Raw genomic sequence first — 22,300 nt, forward strand, 5'->3', positions numbered from 1 at the left:
GTCCACATGCATGTAAGAGATGTGCATCTATGTTTAACACAAAATTTATTCAGTTGGCTGCACTGTAGGTGTCATTCACATATGCTTGTTTGGAAGACCAGGAAGTGTTCTGGCCTCAGGGACACCTCCTGATTTCAAAGCACAGTGACTGGCACATCAAAAAACAACCCATTAGTGTCGTTGTTGTTGTTATTGTTGTTGTTTTTAAGGCATAAAAAGGAGAAAGCAACTATTAGGGTTGCCAAATTCAGCAAAGAAAAATATGGGTGGCCCAGTTAAATTTGAATTTCAGATATACAACAATAATTGCAGTGCTGGGGGCACACTTACACTAGGTAACTATTCGCTGTTTATCTAAAATTCAAATTTAACAGGGTATCCTGTATTTTTTCTGGCAACCCTGGAACTAATGCAAGAACAATTCTCTAATTAGCTCAGAGCATCTGGGGCCTAAATACAGGCTTTGAGTTAAAACAATAGTTAACATTATATTCAATCCTCCCTTGCACACCGGGGGATAAGTGTTCCTGAGTTGTACAAGATTGAAATCCTCCCTCCCCTGGCTCACATGTCTCAGGGCCTCTGGGCACATAGTCACCTGCAAACAGCAAGACCTTACAGGGGAAAAGGACTGCAGCCAGCAGGGCTGTTCCACGTAACTCACGGGTGCTTCCCTTGACTGGTCTGGGCCGCAGAATGGGAGAAGGCAGAGGGTACAAGAACACCTGAGATTTGATTCTTCTCAGGCTTCTCAAAGGTACACTTAGGTTCCTCCAGGTAGAACCATCTGAAGGGGGCTTGTGTGGACTCTTGTTCCCTGACATGATCCTGTTAAATGTAGCTTCCACCCAGGCCTCTGTGCCATAGCCTCCCACCCACCATGGCTTAAATTTGCATGCGTCCTTCTCAAGGGCCACAGTTCAGGGCTGTCTTCCACCCAGTCCGCCGGGGTTTGCATTCTAGGATTTGTTAAGCAAATGCATCTGAGGCCTGTGGGCAGACCAGGCTTCCTTACTGGGTCCGGCTGGAGCTAGAGGTTATCCACACTCTGGGAAGCAGTGAGGTTTTTTTTTTGTTTTTTTTTTTCTTTTCTGGACAGGCTGGAAAAATTGAGGTTAAAGATGTCTTTCTTGTGGACCATTTTCACTTGGGTGTGAAGAGCCGACATAGTCTGCCCTCATTTGGGCTGGGAAAGGGGAGGGAAGGGGACATAAAGCTTCCCGTTTCCTCTACAACCATGGGAGGACTCCGTGAAGGCCAGGGCTGCCCACTCCACCCAGCTGCACCACCCAATCCCTCGGGAGCTTGTAAAGGCTGCGTGCCAGGTGAGCCCCACCTGGGGACTTCCATGAGTGGCTGAGGTGGAGCCCACTGGTTCCAAGTCAAGCCTTTTGTGTGCTGTGTGAACAAAAAACAAGCAACAGAAGAAGATGTGGTCTCTTGACACCACAGGAAACAGGAAAGAGTGTCCATGGCTCAGCTCTGCCTGACCCCCAACAGTTCTGCCCTGTGGATGAGATGCTGGGGGGCTAGCATCTTGAAGAAGTGAACTCAGGCTAGGTTGGGAGGAAGGCCCGGAGCCCGGCCAGCTGGGAGGAAGCTGTGCTGCTCGCTCTTCAGTGCCCGTCTGCGCTGACGTCCATCTGTCTGACCAGAGCAGAGTAGGGGAAGGACTGCAGGGAAGCTGGGAGGATGTTTAGACAAGAAGGCTCTTGCCTGGGGGAAGCAGGACCCTCTACACCAACAGGCTTGGTAGTGGGTGGCACGCAGGTCCCCGAAAGGCCTGGGGTGAGAGGAGGGCGTCTGAGAGCAGCGGGCAGAAGCCTTGGCCTTGCGGCCGTCAGGTTCTCTCCCGTTCCAGCTCAAGTTTTCTCTCTCGGCTCACAGTTTCCTAGAAAAAGGACACAAATTCATCATTTCTAAGTCCCGAATCAAGGACTTCCCTCCCCTTATTTCCACTGAGAACACTCCTCACAGATTTATATGCCTTGGGCATCCTGAGCAAGTAGCCAGGCTAATACATGGAAATTGGAAAACTCAATTTATACCAAAAGCCAGTTCGAGGGTTCACTTTATTATACAAGGGTCTTTTGCAAAAGGAGGATTCCATTTGCAGAGCAGGAGTTGATAAAAGAGTGTTTGAAATATTATTCAACTTGCAAAAGTCTGGTTGGTATTTGGTTTTGCAGGAAGAGGGAAGAAGTGGAGTGCCCTCCAGAGTGCGGAGGACAGTTGTGCACACTGCACACTGCCCAAGGATACACTGCCAATACAAAAGGTTAGGCACTTCACAGACACACTTATAGGTCATTTATACAGCTTTCTAGCAGTTGGCAGTCAACTGTTCCAACGAAATCAGTGTATTATGACAACATTCAAGCAGCTGGCAGTCAAGTTCTCAAGGAAGGGGTGCTGTTTTCTTAGTGTACAAGGCATTATATGGGCTAGTGTTGGCCCTGACCGTGACCAGGAAGAAGCAGGTGGGGGCAGAAAGGAAGCTGGGGCAACAGGGCTCAGAGGTCACCACAGTATCCTGGGACAGAACAGGCAGTGTCCGGTCTCCAGGGACACCCTGGGGAGTTCCACACCTCAGGGCAGCTGTATTCCTTGATCCGGCTGGGATGAGGTCTGTAGGTGACCCAAACTGTCTCGGAAGTGGAGAGCAGAGAGAAGTCGAGTGGGCAGGGAGCAGACCTGGATGCGAGAAGTTCAGGTTAAGCACATGTGAGGGGAAATGAGACAAAAAGGGGGAATTGGAGGTCCTGATTTCCAAGCCCTCCTCCACCTGCTGTGTGACCCTGGGCAAGTCACTTGCCCTCTCTGGGAAATTGCAGGAAGACACCTGCAGAGCTCATCTTGGAGAAATGTTGGGATGTGGACTTGCATATTCTTGGATAATTTTCAAATCTGACTGTGTCATTCTGTTGTTTAAATCCTATGATGACTCCCCAGTAACACAGGAAGTTCAACCTTGTTAGCATGGCACACAAGCCAGCCTGACCTACCCCCTGCCATGTTTCCAAGTGCACCTCCAGGCCTCTCCTGCCCAAATGGAGGAACTAGACTAGACTCTGTGACTTCTGATTCTCACTCCAGTGCTCCTTCTACCCCAGGAGGCTGTACCACTTGGTCAACAACAAGATTCTGGTGACAGACGATCTGGATTCAGATCCTGGCTCTGCCATCTACCAACTGTGTGACTTTGGGCATGTTACTTAACCTCTCTGTGCCACAGTGCTTGGAACATAATAACTACTCTATAAGTTTTAGCCATTATTAAATTCACCTTTGAATAAGGGGAGATTCCATAGTAACTCAAAGGAGGGGCTCTTTAATGGTGGAAATTTGGGGAGTCTGACAGACTTGGCAGCAATTAGAAGGAGGTGGGTAGCAATCAGCAAGGTGGACCTCCTCCTTTTCCATTTGTAGCCTGTAGTCTCTCAACTTCTCAATCTGTCTCTCTACTTTGAGGTCAGTTACACAACCTGAGTCCGATGACCACTGAGAAGAGATAAGACTAGCAGAGGAAAGCTAGGCTGATATATATATATATATATATATCTAGCCATGCTCCAGGAGAAGGGCATATCTGGCATTACTGCTGGTCCTGGAATAAAAGGGACAGGGAGCAGACTTGACCCCAACCTGTAGCCTAAGCAGAGCTATCCCAGCCAACTCATAGCACTATGAAAAAGAAAAAAAATAAATGTTTGTTTTGTAATCCACTGAGATCTTGGGGGAAGAGGGTCATTTGTTATACAGCATTATCATAGCAGCAATAACTGACTAATACAATCCACTCCAGAGTATGGATTTGAACTTCTAATTTAAAACATACACACACACACACACACACACACACACACACACACACGCATGCATGCACGCACATTAATGTATGGAAGATTTACCCCGAGGTTTTATTCTAGACTCTCTCCTCTGCCAGGAGAGATATCAGCTGGGGACCAGGAATTTACACAGGACTAGCCCGTGGATGTGACAATGTCTCTTGTGATTGTAGTTTGGGAACAGATCTTTCCTCTTCCTGGACCACTCCTACCTCTCTATGCCTAATATTTTTAAGCTTTTTTTCCCTGCCCACTAACCTTGTATTTGAACTCAAAGCATGGAATTGCTTAAAATCAATTGGTAAATTGCCCCCAAGTAGTTTCATAACCTGTTCTATAAAGGAGCACCGCACACAGGATGTGTGACCACTGACAACAGTGTTTTCCACAGCTTATGAATGTTGTTTTGTTTGTTTTTTATCACAGCCTGCTTCTTTATAAAGCACCTTAATTCCTAGAAGTTTATCAACCAAGGTAGCTCTGGCTGAACTGCACAGTTCCCACTGCTCTGATGTTTGGGAAGAGGCCTGGCTCTGGAATCAAAGACCCGAGTCTGGAACTGGCTTCCAGAGGGCACTCCTGGCTGCAGGGAAGCTTCCCCACACCCATGGCAGACCTGCCTACATCCTCATGACCAAACCTGACCCTGAGCTTCTAGAGACAGACTCAAAGGTCAGGGAAGTTTTGGGGATGGAGACCAAGGAACAGAGTGAGACTAATCCCAGGCAGCAGTGATCCTACAAACCCCAGAAACCACCAACTGCCCTCTGGGTCCTACACCCTTGCTGCCCATCCTTTAATCCAGAAAGTGACATGTAGGTCTGCTCTACTTCCTGCAGCAGCTCTGAATCTCCTCCCCACCATACTGCTTCCTACCATCCACCAAGTACCTACTTGCGCAGATTTTGCAGTGGGCCTATAGCTGCCAGGGTGAGCCTCTGACCCTCATCTACCTGATACATCCCTGTGCCTATCCAGGGACTCCCACCCAGGACTGGATGTCTCATAGAAAGAGCTAGGAATTTTTCCAACCAATTAAGGCTTGAAGCAAATTAAATAGCAGGGTCTGTTCCATTCAGAGAATACTTCAATAATCCTGTGAAATAGCTGTAGGTGATACCTGGCTTGATTTGGGTTTGAGGCTGGCATTTTGAATTTGTGAGTGTGTATGTATATATGCATGTGCTTTTAAAAACAATTTTATGGTTCAGTAAAAAAATTAAGACTTGGTTTATATGGGGCTCACGGTTTGGCAGATCAGTTGGTTTTATTCTTGTCTTTGGTCTAAAGTTCAACTTTGGGGTAAATTCTTGAAAGTTTGGGATCAAGCTGAATTCATCTTTGATATCCCCAGAACCCAGAAGAGTGCTTGGCATTTAGTAGGTGCTCTGTAAAGGTTGACTGATTAAATCAACAACAGTCTAATAGAGTCAAAAGCTATATAAGAAGCAGGCCTATATTGGTCAGGACCGTTAGCTGTAGGTTGGCAGCAGTTAGGCTACCTGTTGAGTCACATGAGCACCCACCTGTTTGTTTGTTTGTTTGTTTGTTTAATATTTATTTATTTGGCAGCATGCAGGATCTTTGTTGAGGCATGCGGGATCTTTCGTTGTTGTGTGTGGGCTTCTCTCAAGTTGTGGCGCGGGCTCTAGAGCACACAGGCTCAGTAGTTGCAGCGCACGGGCTTAGTTGCCCCACGGCATGTGGGATCTTAGTTCCCTGACCAGGGATCGAACCCGTCTCCTCTGCATTGGAAGGCGAGTTCTTAACCACTGGACCACCAGGGAAGCCCCCCTGTTTGGTTTTTAAGTACAGTTCTTTTCTTTTTTTTTCTAGGACAAGGAATAACAACTTTATTCCGCAAGCTAGCAGACGGAGAAGATGGTAGACTAGTGTCCCAAAGAATCATCTTCTTTAAGTGCAGTTCTATTCAGAAGCTGAGAGGCGGCTAGTTAACCTCTGGGAGTTATATAACCATAATATCTACTAATTATTGACTGCTATGACACATCTTGCACTCTGTGAAGCAGTTTACACAGTTGACCTTGTTACACCCTCACAACAACCTTATGAGCTGGCATTAGCCCTATTTGACAGATCAGGAGATAGAGGCTCAGAAAGACCAAGAGTCCTAAGCGCACTCACCGGGTGAGACTGTGGCAGAGCAGGGATTTTACGTTGGGTGTGTCCAACCCCAAAGCCCAGCTCCCCATCCCCATCCTTATTCACTCCCTCACTACCCTTGTAACCTTCCTGCAGACCATTCCCAAACCTGCTCCTCCCTGTGGAATTAGAAACATGAGTCATGCTCACTGCATTTTGCTGCCTGGTGTTTTAGATTGTGGATGTCTTGGGAAGCCTTTTCTGGTGTCACTTGTCTTTTGTTTGTTCTTCTTGAATACCTTGCTCACCCAATTGGAGTCTTCAGCAGTTCTCTCCCTGGGAAAATAGATGAAATAACGGTTGGTTCATGACAGAGCCCTGCTCCAGCTCAGAAGGTAGACAGAAACACCAATGCCATGGTTCTCAACCCTGGCTGAACATTAGAGTTCCCTGGCAAACTTTTATTTTGTAATCAATGAATGTTTATCTAAGTAACATCATGCCAACTAGTCAAATGAAACTCAGCTAAACTTTTATACAGTTATATGTCAATGCAATTAAATTTGTCATGTGAACAAAACACATAATTTATGCCCAAGCACAAAATTATTTATGCAAACTCTTTCCAAAAGTTTTATAATTAAAACTATACTTAATGTGAGAAGCAGGTATGTTTTAATATACTTGATATGATATCGAGTGGGAATATCAAAAATAAAAGTGCCTCAGGCCCTGTTCTCTGCAACTGTGGCCATAGAAAAACTCAGCCACTGCCAGAGCTACCCAAGGCAGGAAGGGATGAGGTTGGGGGGCAGAAATACCCTTGATTCACCCTCTGATCTCCTGCTGTTGCATTCCACTGGCTAACCCCACTGGCATTCAGTCAGCAAAGGAGTCTGGGTATTGTGGTTCCCAGAGAGGAAGAAACAAACAAACAAAACAAACAAACAAAAAACAGCTTCCCAGGCCCTCTCCCAATCACTGCAAAGACAATAATGGAGTACATGTTAAACAACCCAGCAGCCCAGACAGTTGGTGCGCATTATGAGAAAAGATTTTCTGGGGACAATCTACAACATAGGAATATTACCCCTCTTTTTATGCTGATAGAAAATAATTTGGATTAAGGGAAGTTTTTGGTAGAGTCTCTCAACTTATACTGTGCAGGATCCACCAAAGGCTAGGATGTAGCATGCCTGCCAGCTCTTTTGAACTGAGACATCAACAGAGAGTCAGATACGAGGAGGGGTACACACTCTCCCACTGCATTTAGAGAAGGTACATTCCCCAGTGTGCACAGCAGGGACGGGGGGAATGACACTGTCAGCGTGAATAGGCTCATGTCCCACACGTTGCCTTCACTGGGGAAGAGAGAAGAGGGAGTGGTGGTCTGCGAACAGTGGAAGGGGATGGACCGAAATCACATCCAGAAAAGGAACCCAGTGCTCCTTGGGCAGCTAAAGAGATGGAAAATATCACTTAGCTGGGCCCTCTCCCCTGACCAAAGGAAAGAACATGTTCCCAATTGAGGAGACACTTACATTGCATAAGGCTTGCTCATGGTTTCCTTCACGTTAGCCAGAGGCACGGTGCTTTTGGAATTTGAAGAAGCAAAGGGAGCTACAGCCAAAAATGAAAATATAGGAGACATGAGTGAGATGGGGTTGGGGAGGAGTACTTAGTCATTTTTGAAATAACAATAGGAAGTAAGTGAAATGTTCAGAAACAGTAAAGAACTTTTACTTTCAAATTCTCGTATTTGGGACCAGAATCATGTTGTTGGATTTGACTGCGATCCAGGGCACTGGCATCTGCAGAAGGTCTGAAGCTAACCCTTGATGGAATATTATCAGCAATTCCCTCATAAAAAGTAGCCAGTTGTGTTAGGGAAAGTTTTCAAGAAAATCCCCCACAGGGGTCTAAACCTTCTAGCATCTGCTTTATGTAGTGCTTTTGTCTTTTTTACTGGAATAGGAAATAGTTTCATGATCATTGTTCTTAAGTAAGCTCCCCCTTTTTTTTTTTTTTTGGCTTGCGGGATCTTAGTTCCCCAACCAGGGATTGAACCTGGGTCCACAGCAGTGAAAGCCTGCCTGCTAACCACCGGACCACCAGGGAATTCCCTTAAGTAAGCTCTTTGCATGTTTCCGATGAGTAGGGGGATATATAACACATGAATATTAATATGTAATTATGTAATACATGTAAATAAAAATAACATAGAATAAATTAATAAATTCCTCTCTCTGAACTTCTTTCATCTGGGGACCTGCTGGATGTCCCTCACTCTCCCAAATCTATTTGTGGCTCCTTTGTTTATGGATTTTCCTGGGACTTTTTGCAGCACCTCCCGCCCCCAACAACAACATGGCCACTGCCAAACGACGGCTAACATGAACCCCGGGGCTCCACTCTGCCCAATTCCTACAGGTGGCCTAGGATGTCACTGCTGAGACCAGCTGGAGGCTCCAGCAGGATTGCTCAGCCTCAGCACTTCTGACGCTAAGGGCCAGGCGATTCGTTGTTATAGGGGTTGAGCATTGCAGGGTGTTTAGCATCCCTGGCCTCTCCCAACTGGACGTTACCCACTTGGTGACAACCAAAAATGTCTCCAGATGTCGCCAAATGTCTCCTGGGGGGTAATATGGCCCACAGTCGAGAACCTCTGGGCTATCCATACCCTCTGTCCACCCCCAGTATGAGTGAGGAACGCCAGCTCTGGGCCCAGAAGTTCTCAGGCCCCTGAAGATGGCTGCCTTTAAGCACAGGTGCGGTAACATAAAATAAATGCATTTCATGTAACAGGGAAGAAGAGAGCAGGTGAAAGACTTTGAACGATTTTCTGACTCTTAATGTTCTGATATTTTTGTCTCATTGTTGAAAGAATCAAAGTGGGACTTCCCTGGTGGCACAGTGGTTAAGAATCTGCCTGCCAAAGCAGGAGACATGGGTTCAAGCCCTCATCCGGGAAGATCCCACATGCCGCAGAGCTACTAAGCCCGTGAGCCACAACTACTGAGCCTGCACTCTAGAGCCCGTGCTCCGCAATACGAGAAGCCACCACAATGAGAAGCCCGTGCACCTCAACGGAAAGTAGCCGCTACTCGCTGCAACTAGAGAAAGCCCGCTCGCAGCAAGACCCATCGCAGCCAAAAATAAATTAAAAAAAAAAAAAAAAAAGAATCAAAGTGAACCTATTCAAAAAAAAAAAAAAAAGAAAGAAAGAAAAGAAAAGAAAAACAATAAAAAGACAAAGTGAACCTATTCCAGAGAAAGGGGGGTCACCCCTGACTTGGGGCAGATCCACAAAGAAGGAAACCTTGCTAATCTGTGCTACTGTTTATCGTAATAACTATGGAAGCTTGGCTGGTGGACCATGAGGACCCTACCACCTGGCTTCGGTCCATCATTTGGGCCCCTCTGCCTTGGTCCCCACCCAGACCACCCACAATGGCCAAACAGGTATCCTTTTCATCCTGAATGTACCTTGCACTTTCCTTCTCTGCACCTGAGCCTCTGGAATAAACAAAATCTGAAATGTTCTTTCTACTCTGTCGGATCCCACAAACCACAACTGTCAAAATCTTGCCCATTTCAAATCACCTGTCACCTCCAAGAAGCCTTCCTTATCTCCCCAGAGAGATGTGATCTTATTCTCTATGAATACCCTCAACACTGTTTTTGTTAGTTATATAGTACTTAAGAATTCCTTTTGCGTTTTTGAGGTTGGTATTCATGCCATTCCCTCTGTTGGAGGGGAGATTTCCTGAGAGTGAGGAATTAAGAGCTGTTCATCTTTGCAGCCCCCAGAGAGGTGCTTCACCTGTAGTAAAGAACCAGTTTTTTATGAGTTGCAAAGCAGGGACTACTGGCGGTGCCCGAGCCCACCTGGAGGGGAAAAGAAGGGACGTAGCCCCCTCACGCATAGGAGACGTGCCCATGGAGTCAAGGCCAAGCCCAGTCCCTCTCCTTGCCAGGAGGGAACCTGAGCTGATAACCCATGGAGGGGACACTGGACAGGCCTTGGGCTCAGCGCTCAGTACTTTAGAAGCACTGCCTCACTTAATCCTCACAAATCCCCATGAGGTGGTGCTTTCGTGATGTCCATCTTACAGAGGAGAGTGGAGAGAAGGATCCACCACAGGCCAAAGCCCGCACGCTCAGTGTGTGTGGCCCTGACCTGATCCACCTGGGCCCTCCTCCTCCTAATAAGCACACACTGTCCGGCAAGGTTTAGGATTTGGCTAAAAGGGCACTGCATGTAAATAAGCGGAAAGGCTTGTTTTTAACCTCCAGAGGTCTCTGATAACACCCTGGAGATATCTCAGGATTAGGAGGCCCCTGAGTGAGCTATCCACTAGGTCATCTCCCAGCCCACCCTGCCTGCAGGTCTCGGGAGGTTCCAGGGTGCACTCAGTAGCTAAGGTGGGCCTCCATCTCCAGATGGAAGCTTCTCTGCCTCGAATCCTGGGCTGGAAAGCTGACAGCTCTTGGCTACACAACGAGCAGGTACCTCCCTATTCCCTTCTGTCTTCCCTAGCCCGGGCTTTCTACCCCAGCTCTAAACCAAAACTACTCAGAACTGCTCACTTGCGTAGGTCTTGATTTTTACTACCAAAGGCATAGCAAAAGGGTGGCTTTGCCCTGATAAAGGAAGCGATGGATTAGCTCATACCATGGGGCAATTATGGTCAATCTGTTTACTTTTGCTGCAGTCACTCAGATTAAGAAATGCCACTGAGGTGTATACATATGTCAACATTTATCAAATAATATATTTAAAGTATCCACAAGTTTATTGTATGCCAATTATATCTCAATAAAGTTGTTAAATCGAAAAAAAAAATTTTATTAAAGTATAGTTGATTTACAAAAAAAAAAAAAAAAAAAAAAGAACCAGTTTTTTAAAATACTATTTACAATCCATAATGGACTAGCGCTTTTGTGAAATACAATAGAAATGAATTAGTAGGAAAATGACCAAGCTCTTGGATGTCATGGCTCTACGGTATTGCTATAAACATTTCTAAATGCTTGCTCTCACTTTCTGTACTCACTTCATTGTGAACTAGTAACAAATAATTCAGGGACTGGCGCTGGTCCACAGACCCCTTTTTGAGTAGCATTGCCCTGGCACAACAGCTTTCACAATCAAAAATCTACTAGAACAGCCGCTCTCAAATGTGGAGGGCTTGTAAAAAATGCAAACAGCTGGGTCCCACTCCTAGAATTTGTGATTTAGTAGGTATGTGGTAGGGCCTGAGAATTTTCATTTCTAACAAGTTCTTGGGTGGTGCCATTGCTGCTAGTTGGGGAGCACACTTTGAGAATCACTGGACTAAAGAAGAAAAAACCCAAATGTCAAGTACACTGCCCTCTCGTGGTGGCCTGTCCTCATAGCAAGTAGAGCCGCTAAAGTTACGGGCTAACTTCACCAAGGCACCCCCCTAAAGCAACGGTTACCAGCAACCATGTCATTACACACTTGTCAACGGGCTCCAGACATGAGGAAGTTGTGAGAAGCCAGAAGGGTCCATACCTTGGGGCTGTTCTGGGCCCAGTTCCTCCACAGGTGGCTGTGCAGGTGCTGCTGAAGAGGAACATTGGGGCAATGTTGGCGATGTCTCCACAGCGGAAGGCCCCAGGGACGTCCTGGATGACATAGATGACTGGGGGGGTGGGGATCTGGGTGGTGATCCAGTCAGTTGTACCTGCTGTGATGGTGATACAGGTGACAGCCCAGGTGTTGAGCTGGGGAGGAAGTGCACAGCTGGGCGTGATACAGGTGGCAAGTCAGTTGGAGATTGTGATGGTGATGAGGCCAGTGGCGATGCAGGTGGTGAAACAGGTGACTCCACAGGCCACTCACATGTGGATTCAGGTGTCTGCACAGGTGGGGACAGAAGTGGACCACGGCCACCTTTTCTTTCCCCTTTGGGAGCCCATTGTGTGTGAAGTTGTCTGGATTCTTTTGGACTGGCCCGCTCTGTTTGGAGGCTTGGTTGACAGTTTTCAGGGCACTCATTGCCAAGGGCGCGTTCTATCTGGCAGTACACTTCTACCCAGGGGAAAATCACTCTCTTGGAAGGAGAATTAAGGTAAGCAGCATCTAGGAAAAACAACAGCATGGGGTCACAGGTGGCATTACTAACCCCTGGCATCAGCATAGTATTTGCAAAAAATGGTTTCCCAAATTATTCTCATAAACAAAATTAGTGCTTTTCATTGTTTTTGTTCTGTTTTTGCTGCGCTGCACAACTTGCAGGATCTCAGTTCCCCGATCAGGGATTGAACCCCAGCAGTGAAAGCCTAGAATTCTAACCACTAGGCCACCAGGGAACTCCTGGATTAGTGCTTTTCAATGGCCTTTCTTTACTTACTTGAATTCATATTGAATATTTGATTGTGTATTGATCCACTTATTCAATGGATACTTATTGAGCATCTAATATGTGCCAGGCATTATACCAGGCACTGAGGAGTTGAAGGAGACAAAAATAGGCCTCTTGGAGCTTACAGTCTAGCCTGGGGGCAGGCACTAACCACCCCAATAACCTCAAGTTTTAACCAAGACAAGTGCTAGGAAGTGAAGATGTGGTACTAGGAGAGACGGGAGCAGGGAGGGCTTACCAGAGGGAGTGACATTTGAGCTGAGACGTGACAGGGGAGAGGTCCAGGGGGTGGTCAGGGTGGGATGAGGAGGAGCATTTCAGGCAGAGCGAACAGCACACACAAAGGTCACAGGTTCGAGGGAGCAGGAGGAAGCCAAGACCCTGCAAGGTCAGTGTAGGTGGAACAGGGGTGGGGATACTTGTGATGGGAGATGGGGCTGAGGAGGCCACAGGGGCCAGAGCATGCAAGGGCTTAGAGGAGGCATCAAAGACCCTTGGTTTTCATAGAGACCATGAAGACTTATGAGCAGAGAGGTGAAGACCTGTCTCTGGTTTTGACAAGATCACTCTGGCTGCTGTGCAGAGACTCATTGAGAAAAGCAAGAGGGGGGGCATCCCTGGTGGCGCAGTGGTTGAGAATCTGCCTGCTGATGCAGGGGACAGGGGTTCGAGCCCTGGTCTGGGAGGATCCCACGTGCCGCGGAGCAACTGGGCCCGTGAGCCACAATTGCCGAGCCTGCGCGTCTGGAGCCTGTGCTCCGCAGCGGGAGAGGCCGCGATAGTGAGAGGCCCGCGCACCGTGATGAAGAGTGGCCCCCACTTGCCACAACTAGAGAAAGCCCTCGCAGAGAAACGAGGTCCCAACACAGCCATAAATAAAATAAATTAATTAATTAAAAAAAAAAAAAAAGAAAGAAAAGCAAGAGGGGACCCAGGGCACCCTGTCAGGGTTCTGAGAGAGGTGTGGGGGGCTTCCCCTTGGAAGGAGACAGAGGATTCTGCTTAGGAGGTAAAATAAATGAGAACTGACGATGGATTGATTGGGGGGTGAGGGGAAGGATGTGGTTTACACCAGCAGTCCCCAACCCTTTTTGGCACCAGGGACCAGTTTTGAGGAAGACAATTTTTCCACAGACGGGGAGGGCGGGCTTACACAACTGGATGAATGTCAGTGCCGTTGGCTCAGAATACAACCATGGAGGGGTGGGTCTGGGGAGAAGTGGGGAGAGTGGAGTTTGTTTTGGAGACATGTTGAGTGTAGGGGGCCTTTGACATGTCCAAGGAGAGATGACAAGTGGGTAGCCGGATATATGTGTTTGGATCTCAGAGAAGAGATGAGGGTTAGAGATATATATTTGGGAGCCCCACCTATGGATGGTAACTGAAGCCATAATGGTGGCAGTGGAGGAGTTGGCCTAGGGAGGAAAAGCAGAGTGAGAAGAGGAAGGAGCCAGGATTGATCAGGAGAGGTGGAGACGGGAACCCAGGGAAAGTTTTCTAAAACAGACAAGCCTGGGGTAGATTTAAACGTTGCTGGTAAGGATCCAGTTGAGAGATGGAGGTTGGAGAGAGAGGGAATAATGGAAAACTAGAGAATCCTGAGATTGGAATGGTGTCTGAGCCCAGGTGGTTGGGTGAGCTTTAGACAGGAAGAGGGACGCTCCCTTTCATATGCTAAGAAGGAGGGGGTCAGGGAAAGGTGAGTCTGTATATTTGGTGGTACAAAGTTGAGAGAACTCCCCTCTCATGGTTTTGGTTTTTCCTGTGAAGTAGGAAGTCAGGTGGGGTAGGAGGCTGGAAATCAGGAGCAGAAGTTTTGAGGTGGTAATTGCAGAGGATGAGAGAATAGGTTGACAAGAAAAACATAGTGCGATTGTTTTCTGTGTGGAAATGCACAAACCATTTCTAAAATTCATGTAAAATGACAAAAGACCTAGAATAACCAAATCAACTTTGAAAATATGACAAAGGAGAAAGGCTTTTTGTGATCTTGGGTGAGGCAAAGATTTCTTAGATAAAGACACCAAAAGCATGATCCACAAAGGAAAAAATTTAATATGGACCCTATCGAAATGATAAACTTCTCCTTTTCAGAAGACACTGTTAAGGAGTTGGAAAGAGAAATCACAGACTGGGAGAAAATATTTGCAAGTCATATTTCTGATAAAGGGCATTTATCTAGAATACATAAAAGCTCTTAACAAGAAAACAAACAATTCCATTTTTTAAATGGGCAAAAGATGGGAATTCCCTGGCAGTCCAGTGGTTAGCACTCTACGCTTTCATTGCTGAGGGCCCAGGTTCTATCCCTGGTTGGGGAACTAAGATCCCACAAGCTCCCACAAGCTGTGTGTGGTGCGGCCAAAAAAATAAAAATAAAAAATAAAAATAAATGGGCAAAAGAGTCAATTGAAAGGGCTCCCAATGGCCAAAGGTGGAACAATTAGAGTAACAAAATAAATAAAGTAGGACTGAGTAATAACCCACAGTATAAAATAAGTATCAACGAGTCCATACTAATATAAACAAATGATAGAATAGGTAAACAAATGATTGAATAGGCGGAGAAAGAGACACATCTCTCATGATGAAGAATTCCCAATAATTTCTGTAGATACTCGGCCCTTAAGGAAGTGGAGAATAACTCCCTACTTCTTAGTGACTTCCTTCCAAAGAGCACAGTATGGAAAGGAAGAGTAGATTTACAGTGGAAAAACCTGACAAACACCACCTCACAGCATGTACCCTTGATACAACGTGATGAGAATGGCACCTTGCCTCTGTGGTCTTTCCCCCACAAACCCACAACCCCAGTCTAATGATGAGGAAAACACCAAGCAAATCCCAACTGAGGGACATTCTACAAAATATCTGGCCAGTAGGTCATTAAAAACAAGGAGAGTCTGAGCAACTGTGACAGACAAGAGAAGCCTAAGGAGACAGCACAACTAAATGTGATGAGGGATCCTGAATGGGATCCTGGGCCAGAAAAAGGACATTAGGTAAAAACTAAGGCAATCTGAATAAAGTATGGACTTTAGTTCGTAACGATTTATCAACATTGGTTCACTAATTGTAAACAATATACCATACTATGCACCAAATGTGTACCATGCTATAACATCTAACAAGTGTGAGACCTAAAACAATAGGGAAACCTAGATGTGGAGTATATGAAAACTCTCTGTATTATTTTCACATTTTTTCTGTAAATCTAAAATGATTCTAAAAAAGAAAGCCTATTAAAGGTCTAGGGGAAAATGGGCAAAAGAGTTGAACAGACACTTCACCAAAGAATATATATGAACAACTAATAAGCCAAGGAAAAGATGCTCAGCATCATTAGTCATTAGGGAAATGCAAATTAAAACCACAATAAGATACTACCACATACCTATTAGAATGGCTAATATTAAAAAGACTGACCATACCAAGTGTTGGTGAGAATGTGGGGAAACTGGAATTCTCATTCACTGTTGGGAATGTAAAATGGTACAACCACTCTAGAAAACAATTTGGTAACTTCTTAAAAAGTTAGACATACATTCTGGGTATGTTTCTCAGTCCATACACATCCAAAAGTATTGAAAATAGGATCTGGAAGAGATATCTGCACAGCCATGTTCATTGCAGTATTATTCACAATAGCCAAGAGGTGGAAGCAACCCAAATGTCCACTGACGAATGAATAGATTAAGAAAATCTGCTCTATATGCACTATGGAATATTATTTAGCCTTAAGGAAGGAAATCCTGTCACATGCTACAACATGCGTGAATCTTGAGGACGTTATACGTGAAATAAACCAGTCACAAATAGACAAATGCTGTTATGATTCCACTTACATGAGGTACCTAAAGTATTCAAACTCATAGAAATAGAATGGTGGTTGCCAGGGTCTAGGGGGTGTGGGAAAAGGAGAGTTGGTTAATGGGTGTAGAGTTTCATTTTTGCAAGATGGAAAAGTTCAGGAGATTGGTTGCACACCAGTGTATGTTTAACACTACTGAATTGTACACTTAAAATGGCTAAGACGGTAAATTTTATGTTATGTGTGTTTTACTACAATTATATACATTACATTTTATATTAAAATATTATATATTATACATATATTTGTAGACATATATATATATTACATATTAAACATGCATCCACCATATGATCGGGTCATTCCATTCCTGGGTATTTACCCAAGAGAAATGAAAGCATTTGTCCATACAGAAATTCATGCATGAATGTACATAGCAGCTTTATTCGTAACAGCCCCAAATTGGATACAACTTAAATGCCCATTAACAGGTGAATGGATAAATGAACTGTGGTATATTCATACAGTGGATTGGAATGCAAAAAGGAATGAACAATTTATACCATGCAATGACATGGGTGAATCTCAGAATAATTATGCTGAGTGAAAGAATGCAGACAAAAAAGAATTCATACTATAAGAGTTCATCTATCAAAAACTCTAAAAATGCAAATTAATCTATAATGACAGAAAGACATCAGGGTTTGCTTGGGGATGGTGGGATGAGGGGAGGTGGGAGGGATCCCAAAGGGGCATGAGGAAACTTCAGGCATGATGGATTGTTCCCTATCTTGATTGTGGTGCTGGTTTCACAGGTGTGTGTGTCTGTGTCTGTGTGTCTGTGTCTGTGTCAAAACTTACCCAATTGTGATTGGGAGGAAGGGAGGGAGGAAGGTCAGTGTGGCCGGGCATGGCTGGATATGGGATGGATATTTCAGACATGGCATCCTCTGAGCTCCAACCTCACTCAACGCCCATGTACCTGTGTCTGTGTGGGGAATATGGATTTTCAAGGATGCCAGCAAGCCGTGTCCTTCCCTTTGGTAGAAGGCTGCTGTCGGGGAGGCCAAGGGTGGAGAGGGAGGCTCACCTGGTGGCAGGAATAATTAGGTAGATGTGAACCCTTAGGAGGGAGGAGAAAGAGGATGCCAGGATGTGAGCGGAGGAGTTGAGGGTGACACCTTGCAGGTGTGGCTTCCTACCTGAGCTGACCCCCTTTCAGAAAGCAGGCAGGAGGCTGGAGCAGACTTCCGTTTTCTGTTCCCAGATGGTAGGTGGGGATTTCTCAGGCTATGTCAGTATTTCCTGCTTGCATCTGGTGCCGGGAGAAAACTCCAGGCCCACCAAACCCAAGAGGATTTAGGTGCTGGAGCTGAAACTTGCACTGAGAAAGCCACGCACACATTTGCAAATTGGAAGAGGAAGCAAAAACAGCTGGCAGCCAGTACGAGTTTTCTTCTCCCTTATGAGTTGTGTCTGTTCCTACTTGGAGTGATTCCAGGGCCATTGGGGAAAACCTGCCATCCTCCATATACTGCCCCAATTCAGGAGTGGTTGCCTGCAATGCTACTATTAGAGTTTCATCCTCGGGTTTAAGACTGTCGTTCATACCTGTGAAAATGTCCACACCAGCTAAGGGTGGAAGGGGGGAGGGTGAGAGGGTAAGGGGCTACTGAGAAATGGGGGAGACTAGAGGTGCTTAACAACCCACTTTGTAAGTCTTCCCAGGGCTTTCCCTGAGAGGAAGAGAAAGGAAAAGTTCTAGGGGAGAGACAGGTATGGAGGCAGCCAGGTAGCCAGGCTGAAATCTGAGGTGTAGCGGGATTTCCTGGGGCAGGGAATTGGTGTCTGCGCCGAGATCCAAGAAACAAATCAGGGGCTCCCCAAACCTCAAGCCCTCAATATACACCATCACTGAGGAAAGAATGGAGGGGCTCCCCACCTGGGGCAGAAAGGACCACAGGCCCTAGCCAGACCTTCCTATTCCCTAAGATCTGTAGGTGAGACCTCAGCTCCACCACCACCACACCCCTCAGGTCGTCCTCCTGTTGGACACCGGGGGCTCAGCTTCACAGCTGTCACCTGTGAAAATGTGGAAGATGGGGCAGTTGTCAGGGGACAGTCAGGGTTAGGAGGAGTCTATATGCAGAGAGGTGAGAGGAGGGGCCTGTCCCTGAGGTCAGAGGGGGCAGTGGACTGGATTGACCGTGGCTAGGAATAAAACTCAGAGGTAGGTTCCACCGTCAGCCACCTTGTACAGATGAGAAAACAGGCCCCAGGAGATGAATTACTTGCTCAAGGTCACATAGCTGGTGTGTCAAAAAGCAGGATCTAAACCCTTTTTACAGATTTGTAACTAAGACTCAGAGAGGGAGAGTGATTTCCTGGAGCTCACACAGCTTGGGTGATGGGGACCCTGGCCCAGGGCTACTTGCCTCCAGAGCCCACATTCTCTCCATCCTATGCTCCTGCTCCCTACACCCCTAGTCGGGAGAATGGACCCAGGAGAAAGTAAAGAGTTAGGACAGGGGAGCTTAGGAAAGCAGGAAGCAATTTTTTGGCTGCACCACGCGGCATGCAGGATCTTATTTCCTCAACAGGGATTGAACCTGCACCCCCTGCAGTGGAAGCACAGAGTCTTAATTGCTGGACTGCCAGGGAAGTCCCAGCAGGAAGCAATTTTGAAGAAAAAAAGTGCGCATATCTTACGAGAAAAACCTCATTCAACCCCTTAATCTCACTCCTTAAATATATTTTTTAAACTACATACACAAAAAGTTCACCACAGCATTGTCTATAACAGTGAACATTTGGAAACTCAAAGAATGATCAAAGTATTCTGTACAACTGTGATGGAATATTATACAGGTGCCAAGAAGCCAGTTACAAAGACCATACGGCAACATGGAAAAAAATTTATGATATAACATTAGGTAAACACCCTTTGATCCAGAAATCCCTTTTTTCTGGAAATATGCTCTATGGAATTAATTCTAAATATAGAAAAGCATTTTTTCTTTCCTTTTAACAAAGATGTTTGCATGGTCTTCATGGAGTTAGAGTGTTTAGTGCATGCCATTGGAGTCTTTCTTCCACCCAGATAACGCACAGAGGATACACAGGGGTGGGACCATGCTTTCCAAACCAACCTAGGGCAAGGGCTCTTCTCTCTCATTTGTTGATCAATATGTCACTCAAGGGCTTCCCTGGTGGCGCAGTGGTTGAGAATCTGCCTGCCAATGCAGGGGACACAGGCTCGAGCCCTGGTCTGGGAAGATCCCACATGCCGCGGAGCAACTAAGCCCGTGAGCCACAACTACTGAGCCTGCGTGTCTGGAGCCTGTGCCCCGCAACAAGAGAAGCCGCGACAGTGAAAGGCCCGCGCACCGCGATGAAGAGTGGCTCCTGCTTGCCACAACTGGAGAAAGCCCTCGCACAGAAACGAAGACCCAACACAGCCAAAATTTAAAAATATAAATAAATTAATTAAAAAAAAAATGTCACTCAAAAGTCTCACACAAACATAAACTAGTCACATCTAGTTCTACATTAACAATACTGTTTCATTGGAAAGATAATAAAATGTAACGATATGAGAATGGAATGCTCCAGGGAGATATGAGCTATGTATTTCCTAAGCATAGTTTTTAAATTCAGAAATACATTTGTACAAAAGCCCTAGACACCGTCCCATCAGTTAACCTAAAGCCCCTTTTCCACAGTGGTCCTAATTTCTGGCCACAGTAACATCTGGACAATGAAGGCTGTCAGGTCCCTGTGCCCATTTCCAGCTCTCCTGGGTGAAGAGCACCTCCAGTTCCCAAACTGGGGGGAAATGCTCCTCTCTCCAGCCCTTCTACTTCCTGTCTTTGCCCCATCTTCCTCCTCTTCCTTGGGGTGCCACACGGTACTTACTCAGCCGCCTCAAGTACGAAACGGCATCTTCATACCCTCGGTAGTAATAATTGTGCAGGATCTGCAAGGTGGGGCACCAGGAAAATAACTAAGACTGTAGCAACAGAGAGACCCATAGTCCCCTCTCCCAAAGCAGCTGCTTTCATTGCTCTTAAGCTTTATATGATGAGCTTTTCAAAATGTGCCCATCCTTCACTACCTGCTAAGAACAGCTGATCATCAGCTTTCCCTGGGCCGGAGAGGGTGTGATGTTTATAGTAGAACCAGAGAAGGTGCATTTGGACAGTATAAAGAGCAGCATTTGGAGACTGGGTTCAAATCCCAGTGCTGCCACTTATTGGCTGGGTGGCTGTGTGAATGTAACCTCTCACAGCCTCAGTTTCTTCACTTGTAAAATGGGAATAATAACAGTATCTATCACAGAGGATGCTGGAGGATTACACCAGATATTGTCCACAATGCCTTTTCTATAAAGGGCCAAACAGTAAATATTTGGGGCTTTGTAGGCCACATATAGTCTCTGTCACTTCTTCTTGTTTTTTTTTTTTATTTTTTAAACGATGCTTTAAAAATAGAAAGTCCATTCTTAGCTCACAGGCTGTACAAAAACAAGTCATATGCTGGATTTGGCCCCTGGGCCATAGTTTGCTGAACCCACATTGCATGTCAAAATGGGAGAGTTCAGCCAACATTGCTATCAGTGGTTCTGAGATCATCTCATTTTACAGGGGAGAAAATTGAGGCTGGGAGCACTTAGGGCCCTTGTTCAAGGTCACATACCCAGTTGGCAGCAAGGCCAGGATACAGCTTTAGGAGGAAGTTTAAGGGATCATTTGAGATGGACTGAGTGGGCCTCATTGGCTCCCCCATCCCACTCCAGCCCCCATCACCCTTTCCGGCTCTCCTTGCCCACCCCCAGGTCCCTCCTGTCTCTTACCACCAGGTCTGGGGGGAACAGGGCATGGGTCATCCTGGCGATGTTCTCCAGGGAGAACTGGAAAGAGCAGTTGAACATGCGGAAGTCACAGAAGATGGCGGGGCAGTCCCGTGGGCAGATGTCCTGCTGACCACTGAAGGTGGAGATGGTGATGGAGTCCGTCCAGAAGGAGCAGGGCTGCATGCCCGAGAAGCCCCCGTCGATGTACCGCTGCAGGGCGGAGGGGGGAGGCAGAGTGAGAAATGCTCATCTCGGGTCATAGGTCCTCTCCCTCATTCAGGAAGAGCAAAGAAATGGGTCCCTTGGGAGAAGGTTTGACACCAAGGTCCGGGGGCATCCTACTCTGGATGAAGCAGGAGTGAATGCTTCCCTGTCACATTACCCCTCGTGGAGTCCCTCAGTGTCTGAGGGCAGGGCCGGGGAAAGGAGCTCATCCACAGGGCCTTTTGAGAAGGTGCACAAGTGGTGGGTCTGAGCAGGTTGTGAAATATCCCTCCTCCAGACTGCCCTGGGTCCAAGCTGCCTCCCTCTGTTGAGGTCAGACACCCTTAACACCCTCCAGAGCATCCCTGACCACCCTGTGTCTACCCTCAAGTCCCTTCCCCTCTTGGGGCTTCTGTTTCCTCAGATGTGAACAAAGGATCACAGACACTGAGGCTCTAACTCTCTGGGTGCCTGCGAATTAAATGAATGACATGCAATACGGGGGTCCATCTACTAGCTGATTCCTAATCTCTGGATCTCATTTTCTCTATACATAAAATGAGGAGGGGGCATGGGTTAAATCTTCCTACTCAGAGTGTCGTCCGTGGGCCGGCAGCACTGGCATCAGCTGAAGTTGATTAGAGGTACAGAGTCTCAGACCTGCTGGATTTTCCTGCTGGGGAAATCTGTCAAACCTGTGGAGCCTTGACTTGCTGGGTTCAGTAATGTGTTGGTGGGTCCAGAGAGAAGCCCAACTTAGGGGGAGAAGGTCTTCTTAAAGCCCCAGAAATCTATCTACGCTGGGAATTCTGAGTAAGAAACCACAAGGACCTTTTCAATTCTTGGTCTTGCCACTGAATTCTGAGACCACTCCTCCCAAATGTGGGTCACAGGGGCCCTGAGGCACCCCTGGATCCCAGCTCACCCCCCCCCACACACTGAGGTACTTACCACGCCACGGTAAGTTGGAGGAATGAGGCCGCAGTACACAGGGACAAAGCAGCTGCAGTACAGGGCCTGTGGGGGAGAGAACAGGGTTGAGATGCCCAAGGCCTGGGGGCTGGGTGGGGAGGGATCACCTGCGGGCATC

The 22,300-nt window shown here is 46.6% G+C and overlaps 1 protein-coding gene across 9 annotated transcripts in view; it reads right to left on the minus strand.

The window, feature by feature from the left end:
- PNPLA1 (patatin like domain 1, omega-hydroxyceramide transacylase) overlaps window positions 1–22,300 on the minus strand; it is a 64,161-nt gene that overhangs the window by 11,651 nt on the left and 30,210 nt on the right. Inside the window, exons 3-11 of one of the 9 annotated variants that reach the window (XM_082412601.1) lie at window positions 22,162–22,227; window positions 21,007–21,216; window positions 20,070–20,130; window positions 16,189–16,242; window positions 11,491–12,060; window positions 7,493–7,571; window positions 6,162–6,287; window positions 2,589–2,694; window positions 29–1,891 (exon numbers count right to left, since the gene is read on the minus strand). In XM_082412601.1, coding sequence (XP_082268727.1) covers window positions 1,841–1,891; window positions 2,589–2,694; window positions 6,162–6,287; window positions 7,493–7,571; window positions 11,491–12,060; window positions 16,189–16,242; window positions 20,070–20,130; window positions 21,007–21,216; window positions 22,162–22,227 — 1,323 coding nt within the window. In that variant the 3' untranslated portion in view covers window positions 29–1,840. Of the gene's footprint in view, window positions 1–28; window positions 1,892–2,588; window positions 2,695–5,374; window positions 5,681–6,161; window positions 6,288–6,772; window positions 6,933–7,492; window positions 7,572–9,650; window positions 9,775–11,490; window positions 12,061–16,188; window positions 16,243–20,069; window positions 20,131–21,006; window positions 21,217–22,161; window positions 22,228–22,300 lie in introns of those variants that run through there. The other 8 variants (XM_082412600.1, XR_014250724.1, XM_082412606.1 and 5 more) reach the window with 8 other exon arrangements.

This window comes from Balaenoptera physalus (genome assembly GCF_965194825.1).
Source record: "Balaenoptera physalus genome assembly, chromosome: 11".
Lineage (NCBI taxonomy): Eukaryota > Metazoa > Chordata > Mammalia > Artiodactyla > Balaenopteridae > Balaenoptera > Balaenoptera physalus.